General features: G+C 36.0%; 2 protein-coding genes across 7 annotated transcripts in view; both read right to left on the reverse strand.

Moving 5' to 3' along the window:
• Window positions 1-189: 189 nt before the first annotated feature.
• LOC100180696 (solute carrier family 22 member 2-like) lies at window positions 190-6,936 on the reverse strand. 5 transcript variants are annotated; one of them, XM_026836259.1, is made up of 11 exons: window positions 5,764-6,936; window positions 5,352-5,422; window positions 4,799-4,902; window positions 4,080-4,234; window positions 3,644-3,815; window positions 3,290-3,416; window positions 2,739-2,854; window positions 2,281-2,495; window positions 1,600-1,782; window positions 1,170-1,308; window positions 190-759 (listed from the first exon to the last, which is right to left on the reverse strand). In XM_026836259.1, exons 1-11 carry the CDS (start codon window positions 5,819-5,821, stop codon window positions 687-689), a joined length of 1,413 nt encoding a protein of 470 aa, XP_026692060.1. In that variant the 5' UTR covers window positions 5,822-6,936; the 3' UTR covers window positions 190-686. The 5 variants fall into 5 exon arrangements, with proteins under 5 accessions (XP_026692060.1, XP_018669369.1, XP_026692062.1 ...); XM_018813824.2 differs by having other exon boundaries at window positions 5,352-5,505; window positions 5,764-6,933; XM_026836261.1 differs by having other exon boundaries at window positions 5,295-5,422; window positions 5,764-5,833.
• Window positions 6,937-7,152: 216 nt separating this feature from the next.
• LOC494356 (solute carrier family 22 member 21) overlaps window positions 7,153-12,635 on the reverse strand; it is an 8,478-nt gene continuing 2,995 nt past the window's right edge. Inside the window, exons 5-12 of one of the 2 annotated variants that reach the window (XM_002125102.5) lie at window positions 12,011-12,165; window positions 11,350-11,521; window positions 10,837-10,963; window positions 10,340-10,461; window positions 9,369-9,583; window positions 8,790-8,972; window positions 8,398-8,536; window positions 7,153-7,694 (exon numbers count right to left, since the gene is read on the reverse strand). In XM_002125102.5, the coding sequence (XP_002125138.2) occupies window positions 7,634-7,694; window positions 8,398-8,536; window positions 8,790-8,972; window positions 9,369-9,583; window positions 10,340-10,461; window positions 10,837-10,963; window positions 11,350-11,521; window positions 12,011-12,134 (1,143 nt within the window). In that variant the 5' untranslated portion in view covers window positions 12,135-12,165 and the 3' untranslated portion in view covers window positions 7,153-7,633. Of the gene's footprint in view, window positions 7,695-8,397; window positions 8,554-8,789; window positions 8,973-9,368; window positions 9,584-10,339; window positions 10,462-10,836; window positions 10,964-11,349; window positions 11,522-12,010; window positions 12,166-12,635 lie in introns of those variants that run through there. The other variant, XM_026836262.1, reaches the window with a different exon arrangement.

A 12,635-nucleotide genomic window follows, 5' to 3' on the forward strand; every position in this document is an offset into this window, starting at 1 on the left:
AACCGTGTTATAACGCAAGACGGATTGCTAAATGATTGGGAAAAAATCAAAAAAGATACACCACAAGTACTGTATAGTCAAAATGATATTGGTATAGGCTAAACAAGAACAATAAATAATACCTTTTGCACAGTTTATAACAGAGAAGATGAGGGCTATGAAACAAGCATAAATAATGTGCAATACAGATGCAACACGAGTTGTTTTAATTCCCACCGACAAGCATAAAAATCAAACAAACATATCGGCACAAAAGGCGAATTCGTTTGGACATTTTAAATGTAAGCACTAAATATATGCGCTGGTACACAAATTGGAGATTTTAAAAGTTGAACTTTAATATTGCACAAATTTCACTACTACTTCACAGCGCCCAATATACAATGCATCTCCGAATATATTTGATTTTTTTGTCTATAATTTTACAGTGTACGGTGTTGGATTCGTAAAGGATGTTGTATATATAGTAGAGTGGTGGAAGATGGGACACCTTTAACACATAATATCCAAATATCGTGATCGTGTTTTAAACAATTAACAACGGTCTTTCGGAGTCATGAGCATACGGTTTAATAACTCTTTAAATGTTCTTTGTTTACTACCAAATGTAACGAGAAAATAGAATGAAAAGGTGTCCCATCTTCCCCCAACCTACTATACATATAATTCTTGCAATTTCATTAGGGTTAGGAATTTGCAACGGTATTGTTGTTTACGCAGTTTCTGTTGTCTCTTCGCTCGGTACATTGAAACCTGTGCCTGTAATAAGTAGGAATATACAGTTAAATGCGTCTGGAAAATATATTTAAAAATGTTGTTGAAAAATGAAATAAATTATGCTACTTGTTAAAAATTGGTATAAGAAGTTTTTTTTTTAATTTACAAAAAAGTAGAGTCTATCATTTTAATTTCCATTGTAAAATAAATCTTGTTTTATAAGTTGGGGTAAGATGGCACATATTTTAAATTTCTTTATCGTCCCATTCGAAGTAAACAAACAAAATAAAATTTACAGATTTTTTTAACGTTTCCTCGAAGCTCAGAAAAAGGGTTGTTAATTGTTGAAAACACCAGAAAATGTGAAATATTATTTTCTAACGGTATTCTTCTTGCCCAGCAGTATGTTGTGAGTTAAAGCGTCCTAATTCGTGTTTATTGTGTCATAATACCGGTCCTGTGATCTCGCCTCTTCCAACGTTTCTGGAAGATGAAGTCCTTTAGTTTCGGGGAGGAAAAACATCGCAACAACAGCGAACAACGAAACAGTGGCCATTATGACGTAAGGTAACGATTGATGAACCGTACTGCCTGAAAAGATTTATAAATTACCGTTGTTAGTAACCATGTTTCAGTACCACAGCGCCACCAAGCAGAACTAAACCTAGTTTAAATCGCCCGCTAGTGGCGATGAATGTTAGAATACCCGGAAACAAAGGTTTTCGCTTCGTTACAAAAAATGCGTGTTCGGTGCTCGTCACTGCTATCACTATTGGCGTGTGTGTCCTTGTGATAAACCTTATGACGTTCATTAATCCAACCCAGTCGTCCATGGCTGTCTATTTGCCAATCATTAAAAAATACCACCCAAATATTTCTTACCAAGGAATAAAATGTAGGGCACCAGTATCGACCCAAACCTGGCCATGAACGAACAAGCGCCGTAAGCTTGCGTTCTCATCATGGTAGGGAACAGATCACCAGTAAATATAAACAGCACAGTGTAACCTACGGTTGTGAAAAGCTTGCCCAGCATTGCGCATGCCACACTTGCCCACACGTCCACTGCAAATACAGAGTGATTTGAAATCGATATTTCAAAAAATGTTTTCATTTCACTCTATATAGTTGGTTATAAGGTTATATGGTCCATTTATTATTTTCCTTTATCGTCCCATAAGGCAGTAAACAAAAATAATAGTTGCAGGTTTAAGAGTATTCTTACGACTATAGAAAAGGTTGGTAATTGTCAAAAATACAATTATAATTATAGAATATTATATGCGTACCAATATTCATTTCCCCATGGTAGTATATAATAGCACAATGCTGCCATAAGATGTGCTTTATGCAGCATTCGCGCACAGTGAATATACACAGGCGTTATGCCCACTCTGGAGTATACTGTGAATGCTGTCATTGCTATGTAAAACAAATATCCTAAATATGTCGCATGCCCTCTGCCAAGGGCACCAGATACACACGCTACATTATGGTTACTGTCGAGTTATGACATACGTGTTGAGGTATTTAATACCCACAACGATCAACAAAGTATCTCACCTTGTTGCATTAACGGCACAGCAACCATACATATTACGGTTACAATGGCTGAGAAGATGAAGGAACATCTACACCCGTATTTTCTCACTACTAAGTAACAAATAATATGAGATGGAAACTCAACAACTGCTGTTAAGAAGCTGTTGATATAACGATTCCCCCCAAGGTGGTTTGCATTGAACGTGAGACCATAGAATGCCATATCTGCAGCAAACCTGTAACAAAATCACTAAGTATATCTCATTAAGGCAAGACATAACGTACACTACTGGCTGTGGCAAAACCAATGCGCCCTTTAAATTGTAACATATTTATCGTTTGGCGGGCAACAGTCGTTATATAGCATTGGTATATTCTGTATTATTATACACCTCGTGCCGAGTTAATAGTTACGGCATATGTAACTTTATAGAAGATTATATTTTGTAAAAGTGTATAAGCCTATTGTAGCCACAAACCAAGCGTAACTCAGAATGATGATTCTTCGTCGAATAAAATCAACTTTAACTAAATCAAGGTAGTTGTAGGATTTTGTTTGATTGCTTGTGTCTTTTGTGGTCAGTTGATTGGTTTCCTGTAATTGGTTTTTAAAATTTAAATTAAATCACGTCTGATGACACCAAATTCGTTTTTGGTGATGCATGAAAACATTTATATGTGTGTCAGATGTATAAAGGTACCCAAACTTACACGAGAATTAAACACCTTCGTTGTTAATTGTTAAAAAAAAGAATTGGGGAAATATGACTTATAGTAGGGTGGGGAAAATGGGACACCTTTAGCAAATGATATCCAAATACCTTGGTCGTATTTTGAACAATTAACAACCGTCCATGGCAGTTGTAGAAACGGTTTTATAATTTTATAAATGTTCTTTGTTTACTACAAAGTGGGACGAGAATGTTAAATAAAAAAAGTTATCCCATCTGCCCCACCCTACTATATTATATACTAACGGTATCTGTTTTACCCCGACCGACTGTTATAATATATGAGTTACTTTGCTTACTTCGGGTGTGTCTTGGTTTTCCACGCAAGGTTTCTCGCCATTAATTCTTCCTATCTTTGTTAAAACTTTTTCTATTTCGCCGGGGTTATTAGTTTGGTGAAGCCATTTCAAGGTTTCATATACAAAACTGTAAACAACATATCGATCAGTGTTATGACGCTATACGTGCTATTGATTTTATAAGATTTTATAATGACGTCATCAAAAAAATATGATTTCTTCACAAACTTATAAACATGGTTTTAATCTAGCTGCTATGGTTTGCTTGTAAAACTCAATTATGTAGGACCTAGTCAAAAGTTAAAAAAAAATCAAAAAGAGTTAAACGGTTAATCACAAACAAAAGCACCTTACATGAAAACGGGGAAAGATACGACGAATAGCGAAACAGATGATGCTAATGATATCCACCTCCAGTCCGACAACAGTAGAGCAACAAGGGGTACCAATGTACCAGACAACGACTCGCTAACCATGGCTAATATTCCAACAGCTCTTCGGTGTCGGTTGGGTACGATTTCGTTAACTGAATGAATGCGTTTTTAAAGATAAAATATATAGTCTTGTGGGGCAAGATGAGCCCCTAAAATAGAAATATCGTCAGGATACGGTTTATAATTCCCGTAAGGGAGTCGTGATACAGTTTTATACTTCTTTGAACGTTCTTTGTTTATTACTAGCAAATGGATCGAGAAAAGAGAATAAACAGGTGTGTCATCTTTCCCACTTTACTATATTCTTCTACAAAGAGAATAAACAGGTATATTTATTAAAACAATATTCTACTTACTTATAACCATCCCGGTCACTCCACGAACAATCATCCCAACGCCCATGACAAACATGCTGACGTACACTGTAGCTAGTGTCGAAGATAAGGACACTACCAGAAGGCTGGTTGCTTCAAGTAATATGGACGTTAAAAACACAGGACGTCTCCCCAATCTGTAAACATATAATGACAGAATTAAGACATTTAACATTTTGATTAGTTTGTTTGGAAGTTAACGTCAGATTGATATCCTGTAAATCCCGAGGCTATTATTCAAACAAAGGATTGTATAGTTAAAAATATATTAAACCTTAAATGTGTGTAAAATACCTACACATACTCCTTTTAATCGGTGTAGTTTGTATTGGTAATACCAGTAGTTTACTAATACCAGTATTGTTATGTAGCAAGGGTGCTTAATTTCCGCATACAAAACATTGAATACCGGTATAAGACACGCTTATGGCTATATGGCAAAGTTGGTGGAGACTGGTCTTCGGGTGTTTCTCTTTGTTCACCGCCTGTACATGATCAGGCCATGTCGTTAAAACGGATTATTCCAACTGTCTGACAATTGCAGGCTTTGGAACCGTGTCATATTTTATCAATATATTGATTATAGAAAATGCAGAAATGATCTGGCACGCGTAAGCAACGCGTTTGTATGATCTTTTTTTGATCTCATACCTGATTTTAAAGCAAGTTCAAAGTATGTAAACACATCTATCATAACATACCGATCTGACAACGTCCCACCGGCAAGCGAGCCAACCATGAACCCCAACATTTGAGCTGAAGTAATTAATGGTGATAGCCATGCGTTTCCACACACCAACGAAAACTGCAAAGCGGTCGGTGGTTTATTATTTGCATTCTATATTCCCGTATACAAATATGTGGTACTGCGGAATAAGATGCAATACCATTAAGACCTAAACTCCACATTTTCTGATCGTTTTTAAACAATCACCAACGTTCATTTAGAATCACCAGGATATATACGGGTATATAATTCTGTAATTAATTTTTGTTTACCGCCAAATAGGAGTCAGCACGAGATGTTTTTAAAGAAAATAAAAACATGTCTCATTACACCCCATCGTACTTCACAACAGAGTAGGAAAATGAAAGTAAGGAATATACAACGCTTTAAAAGTGTCATAATAGTTTGCTATACACTTGTATAAGTAAGTCTACTGATCTGTAGTGTGTTGGTAAAATACCTAAACGTACACTATATATCGGAACAACGTAAAGTAGTTACAGTATAGCGAGCTTGTGGTATTTTACTTCTGTGCTGATCGATTCAACTTCAGGTGACTTCAAGAATCGCCAACTTTCACACGCAATCATGTTTCCGCCTAAAGTATCACTTGAAATGTTACTTGAATTGTTGTGGAAATAACACTGTTTCTGGTCCGCTTCAACTGTTTTCATTTCGCCACTGTTAAGTATTATGTGTCATTTTTCATAATTACTAGGTTAAACTGTTATCCGTTCATTATACTTTAACAACGCTACACATAGGCCTACACTTAGAATAACATTAATTACATTTAGCAGTATATTTTGTATACAGTTAAATAAGAGATACATATATGATTATGTATGAATCTCTAATCATATTTGATTCGTAATATTGTCATCATACAGGTTTTTATCGTGTGTTATGTCGGTTAAATATATAACTATATTAGTCAACCTTGTATTTGCGGAGTTAATTTCTGTATTCCAGCTTTTGTTTCTAAGATTAGTTGCATTCAGCAAGCATTGATATCCAGGTGTGTACGTCAAGTACACGTTGGTGTACAAAGGCAGAGCTCCGAACATTGCAGTCAAGCAAAGTAATGAAACAGCGAGCTTATAATACGCGCCACACGCAGCTACTTCTTGCTTTGCTGCTACCATCTTTTGTCGCGTTTTAACGCGTGACGGTACCTCGTATCCTATAAACGCATAAGCAGGACTTGAAAGTACTCAGTTTGCTTCACTCTCGAATCTCATTTATTCCATCTTATACACTTCCTTTTTTTCGTCCTGATATATTACTACGAATCACAACGCGCTTATATGCGCTGCAACCACACGACGCAAAGACATGTAAAGAAACAGCGTGACAACTACAGCGTCTAAACAATAATAGCATAGTATACACTTCAGTATACTATGATAATAGGCTAACTGCAGGAGTGTTTAGATCCAGACCTCGCAGTTACGTTCCACCATTTTTGCACTGTTTCATTCGGTGTTATTCTTCGTACACAACATTTTCTGTTGCTATCAATCGTTTTACAACCCAAACAAAATCTATTTACCCTAAATGTTCTTTTCTATACGGCTGTGAATATCAAACTAACCTGTAGTGCTTTGCTCACTATACAGGAATATCTATACTGACCAATAACATCACACCGTTTTAAAGCAAATACTTCAACCGTGACTGCCCACTAAATGTAATACTTATGCGTCAACCGTGACTGCTTCACTTCAATGCTCATATATTGACATAGTCGTATGCTCTGCCATAAACAATGTTGTTGCCAACGATACCGCGCCTACAGCACTTCTTATGCCTACACGTAGTAACTGCAGCGAAATGTTATGTCAACCACGGCTACCATAGAAATATCTTTAATGCAGCGTTTTTTAAACTGGCTTAACTTTACCCTTGGGGGCAAATTCCTTGTATTTAGAGGGTAAATAAGCTACCAATCAAAATCCAGACAGTTGGTATAGAACAGAAAAAAATGTGCATATTGTAGCCTAGTACTTCACCAGACACTGAACAACTCGTTTCTAAAAAGCTAGCGCATCGTATTGAATATAACTGATGCAATAAGTTGTATTCTTTTAATAAATAAGCGCAATATTACATATTGAGAGTAAATCTGATAAGCATCTTTGTTAAAAGGGTAAAGCATAAAAACAAGTTTAAGAACTACTGCTCTAATGTGTCAACAAACAAACTAAGACGAAATGTCAGCAGCCACCATATAATTCATGAGCCGATCATATTACAGATCGAAGTGACTGAAATTCTGTGCTTACGTATATTCTTACAAAAGTATTGGTTACTCCTAAAATAGCAAACTAATTTATTGAAGCATTTATTGTAAACATTACTGAAAGCGAGTTTTTGCGGCACGGCTGTATACAAACACACATATAGTAGGGTGGGAGGAGGACTCCTTTTTATTCTATTTTTTGTACAATTTCGTGGTAAACTAAGAACATTAAAAGAACTATATATATAACCTCCTCACGACTCACATGTGCATACGTTTGTTAATTGTTTAAAACAAGATCAGGAGATGTTGTGTGCTAAAGGTGTCCCACCCCCTTCACCCTACAGAGTCACAGTACAACAAATATGATCAACTATAAACCAAGGTGTTTCAATGAATAAACAAATTACATTGTGGTTTTATCTTAAAGCAACAGGCTAAATTAACCAAACCGCGGAATTCTTGGTAAAAGCATTTCATTATTTTCTATACAAAGTTAATGACTTCACCATAATGACATGAAGCTGTTCGGATGAAGTACATAACAAGAGCACAGTGCTTGGGGTTCTACACAGTTTCATTTCCATTTATTTCCTCTTTTTTCTTCGGTTGACAGCATTTCATGTGACTGAAAAAATTGCATTATTTTAAAAGTTGGAATCCTGAGCCCAGCTGTAGCTTTTTGTTTGGTAACATAGTTGTGAACGTTAGCTTTAACATAAAGTCTTTAAATTCAATAATGTAAACCTGTTATACAGTTACCATATGTGGTGTCATTCGTTACGTTTATGTTTTGAGTATTATTTATGCCCAATCGAAATTTTCGTTAAGCGTGTGTAATGAAACGACTGACACTTTGATATATACCGTTTTAGTCAGCCTATAAGAGTGTTTCTAGGTACGAACATTTTAGTGTACATTTTAAGCCACACCGGAGTGTGTTATAAAGCTTCCGTTTTTATTCATCGACCTATTTTCGTAACACAATGTATGATCGCGTTGATCGCCATCAATCAAATACTATAATAGTTTATAAGTAAAGATGAGCTTTAATCCTTAGGTACGTTTTGCCACTCCTAACAGTCTAAAGATTATTTTTCCGATAAAAATCTTGTGATCAACAAACAATACAGATAAATTGGGGGTTTGCGATTAAAATGTTGCATATATGCGAGATAAGGTTTCGTGTTTGGTAATCGTTGTGTTATGCGCTTGTTGTTTTCGGTTTGACACAAACACTGAAAGTACTTATGACTGTGACAGTTATCATAAGATTTCCGAAGCATTAATGGTGTATGAAACCATTAATGCAAAAAGTAACTTATTCCTACCTGTCCTGTTGTTTTGCATCTTCAAGTGTGTCCGGTAAATTTATTCCTGTTGTTTCAGGCAGTAGTAAAGCGGCTATGGCGGATATAAATGTGACTGTCCCTATTACGATGTACGGTAGATACGGGTGCACTGTTTTACCTGAAAAAGTTAAAAATCTTATGGAAAATGCTTTGTATACTTAACGTGCCCCATATGCTATATATAGTACGGTTGGGAAAGATGGGACACCTTTCATTATATTTCTCTTCCCATTTGTTAGTAAACAATAAATTTCAAAGAATTATAAAACTGTATCTTCACGAATTTCGTAGACCCTCGTTAATTGTTTAAAATAGTATCGTTTTTTGGATATTATGTGTTAAAGGTGTCCTGTCTTCCCCACACTACTCACCTAAATACAGCACATACGGTACTATGATGGCCGCCACTCTCCCTATAAAAGAGCATGCCCCATAAGATTGAGTTCGCAACATGGTAGGGAATAGATCACCAGTCACGAGATACAGAATGGTAAATGGAGCGCTGATGAAAAATTTGCCCAACATTGCGCAAACTACGCCGGCAATCTGGTTCGCTGCAAGTAAATATTGTTCATGTATTGACAATAGGCCAAAAGTTGCTCGCGTATAGTTAAATAACTTGACCAACCTGGTTTGCTAAAGGTAAATATTGCAACGTATTGAGATGGTTAAAATTGTTGCGTTAATTGAACAAATATTAGCTTTAAATACCAGACATGCTGAGGTAATGATTTATCATTAAGGCCGATTAATTTGAATACGATAAAAGCAACCCACGTTTGTGGGTAAAGATGGGAATAAATAAACTATACAGTACACAGCACATCATGTAATACTTTTTACGGGAAAAACTGTATAGAATAAGCGCTTGGTGTAGGTTTTACTTATTTAAAGGTTTATATACGTGTGTGTGTGTTTCTGTGTCTAATAGCATATAAGTACCAACTTACTGCTTTGTAGAAAAGGTGTTAGCAACACGCAGACACTGCAAGCCCCGGCCGTCGATATAAACCCCATTCTACAACCGATTTTTTTAACCAGCACAAAACATAGAAACTGTGCTGGTATCTCAACTACTGAGGATATGAAGGCGTTGACAAAACGATTTCCTCCCAGGTTTGGTGTGTTAAAAGAAAGCCCATAAAATCCCATGTTCATTGAGAACCTGCGAACAAAATACTGAATAAAAATTATACGGGTGTTATGAAGAAACGTATAGTAGGGTGGGGAGATAGGACACTTTTCATTCTATTTTCTCGTCCCATTTAGTAGTAAACAAATAACATTTAAAGAATTATAAAACCGTATTCTCACGACAATCGTATATAGATCGTTGTTTATTGTTTAAAACACGATCGAGTTATTGGAATATTATATGCTTAAGGTGTCCCGTCTTACCCCACAGTACTATATAGTGGTTTGGGTTAAGATAGCCCATGCTTTAATCTCTTGCATCGTCCCATTTAAACAAAGAATATTCACAAACTCATACAACTCTGTTCTCACGATTCTAAAGAAGCGTAAAATATTTGCAAGTTCTTGGTTAAAACGCCTTTATAGATAAATCATATTAGGATGTTACAGTTTATTTATTACTATGGTAAATGAATGGAATTATGATGAAAGCATGGCAGGATTTCTATCACTACAGTTAACTGAAGTATGATTTATCTATATAACAAAGTAATGTCTTTCAATGCGACCTGGAGTCAAATAAAGCATTTCGCAACTCCAGTTAACTAATATTTATTCAGCTTTTAACTAAAAATAACCTATTCATGTTGAAATGCAGCCCATAGTCGAAATTGGTGCTTATTTTTTGATAAAATCGTCGGGTGAGAAGAACACTTAACTGGTTGACGTACATAGCAATTAAACCACTATAAACGGTAAAGAAGTCGTTAAAACCACAAATACTTACCACATAAAACTAAGAAGCAGGATTCGTTTTCGTAGAAATGGCACAGTGACAAAATCGATATATGTAAACTTTTCCACCTTCGTGACGTCATTGCTTTCGTCATCATCGGGTTTGGTTCCTAGCTTGTAGGAAATCACGTATTATAAGGAAGTGGCGACTATATGTCGTTTACCGTTCATAAAAACAAGTTTTACGTGTATTTGTTTTAATAATAAACCTTTTCTCTTTAACCAAACGCTGGTGTAATACCGCTTGCGGAGTGCGCCATCTTGGCACAAAAACAGTAAACACACGATGTTATTCTTAAGTGCTTTAAGTAACTTTTCAAAGTAGATTAGGTTTAACTGGGTTGGGAAGTTATGAAAGAAATGCCTAAAGAATGATACAAAAATGTTTTTTTTTCAACATTTTATATATATTATCGGATCAAATGTAACTTGGTAGATAATTTGTTTTTTCAAAACTGCCATTTTTTTAGTTTTTCCCTATGAACCAACCTTTAGATCGGAAAGAAGTGCTTCATCTACATTAATGTTGTTCACTCTGACAACCTCCTTGTACAATTTCTCTGCCGACTTTATCCGTTTGTTTTGTATAAGCCAACCAAATGTGTCCCGTATAAAACTGTGGTAATTAAGAATTATGTTACTGAATAGTATGTAATGTAGGCATTGCTGGTTAGGCATTGGATTTTGTTTTATTTTGCCTATAACAGTGTGTTATGTCTACTAAAACAGGTTAAACTGATTTACACTTTTAAAGAAACGAATACGCAACATCGTAAAGGTAAACTATCGTAGAGTGGGGGAGATTGGACACCATTTCATTCACTTTTCTCGTCACATTTAGGAGTAAACAAAGAAAAATCCAATTTAGTAGTAAACATATAAATACGTATCCTCACGACTCCCATAAACCGTTGTTAAATGTTTAAAACACCTTTTGGGGATGTTATGCGCTAAAGGTATTCCGTCTTCCCCATCCTACTGATATTAGTCGTTAATATTTACCAGTAGTACAATGGCAAATGTGCCGTGCATGTTATCGCTATTGCCAAAGTCATCCATCGCCAATTAGGTATGCAGTAAGCGACTACAGATAATACACAACCACCCAGTCCACAAAATACTGAGACCAAGATTCCAAACGTTCGTCTTTTATCGTTGCTGAGAAGCTCATTGACTGAAATTACAAAATTCAACGTGAAATAAGTGTCGTGTAACTTGTGTGCATAGTGAGGTTGAATAGCAATTTGTGTATAGTGTTCACAGTGAGCTACTTAAAGACATATATTACCGGCTCCGTCGCAAAGAGGTTAACACGCATGCTTCATCAGACTTTACGGGTTAGCGGCTTAAGGCTGTCAACATTTTAGGCGTTGGCGCCATTGGGCCAGACATTTTACGCGCATTTTTTCAACTCTCTAGTTTCTTAGTGGTCGCCTAAATAGTCAGTCATACACTATATTAGAAGAAAAAATTGGAAATTGTATTACTAACTAAGTTACATTCGTGGCAACACATAAGAAGCCACGAGGCATATGAGACTGAACGACAGTGTTAAAACTACTGCGGTTGCTCCGTCATACGGGGATATAAGATATACAGCTATCTTTATAATTTATTACAAAAAAATCCGTATTCTTAAACACATCACGTGAAATCTACTTACGAATAACCATAGCAGTAACAGCTCGTGTTATAATTGAAAATCCGTAAGAAAAAACTCCAATCTGCAACATCAACACAGTTGGCGCCAAACCCATGAGCAGCATGGATGCACTGACCAAAGTCATGCTGAACAAAATCACCTTCCGACGTCCGTACCTATTATAAAGAAAACCCAATTAGTTTGGTTACGTATTTATAGTTAAACTGAAATTAAGTTATATAATTTATGCTAGGAATTGTTTTTTTCACGGTAAGTATTTCTTAGCCCTTGTTGTTTGGTTCCGAGAATCGTCCAACTTCATGGGCACTATATACATATATGAAGGCCATTTTTTCGGAATTTATCACAGATGTACTGTTTTATTATATGTCACATTATTACGTATGTCGTCGGTCGCATATAGGAACAGTATTCGCCAAAAATTTCGGTCTTATATTCTATTTTCAGTTTGTTTTTCAGTATAAAAACTTAACTTTTTTTTTTTTTTTATTCTTTATGGGTGAGGTCCTTGTCAAGGACCTGGGATTTAGGCCAGATTTGGCCCATTACCCCAACACCCGGAAAAGCCCATTTAAGTCTTTTTTGCGTGCGGTGCCGCGACACCGCATCGCAGTCAGACGCGTAT

Source organism: Ciona intestinalis, chromosome 10, assembly GCF_000224145.3.
Source record: "Ciona intestinalis chromosome 10, KH, whole genome shotgun sequence".
In the NCBI taxonomy this organism is placed as follows: Eukaryota; Metazoa; Chordata; class Ascidiacea; order Phlebobranchia; family Cionidae; genus Ciona; species Ciona intestinalis.

Bases quoted from the DNA above. Each gene is read 5' to 3' on its own strand.
- LOC100180696 (XM_018813824.2), bottom strand. From the start codon at position 5,969: ATGGTAGCAGCAAAGCAAGAAGTAGCTGCGTGTGGCGCGTATTATAAG. The intron at 2,496-2,738 runs GTTTGTGGCTAC...ATTTTGTTACAG, and splicing joins ATCATTCTGAGTTACGCTTG to GTTTGCTGCAGATATGGCAT. The intron at 760-1,169 runs GTATTATGACAC...TACTTATTACAG, and splicing joins GAGGCGAGATCACAGGACCG to GCACAGGTTTCAATGTACCG.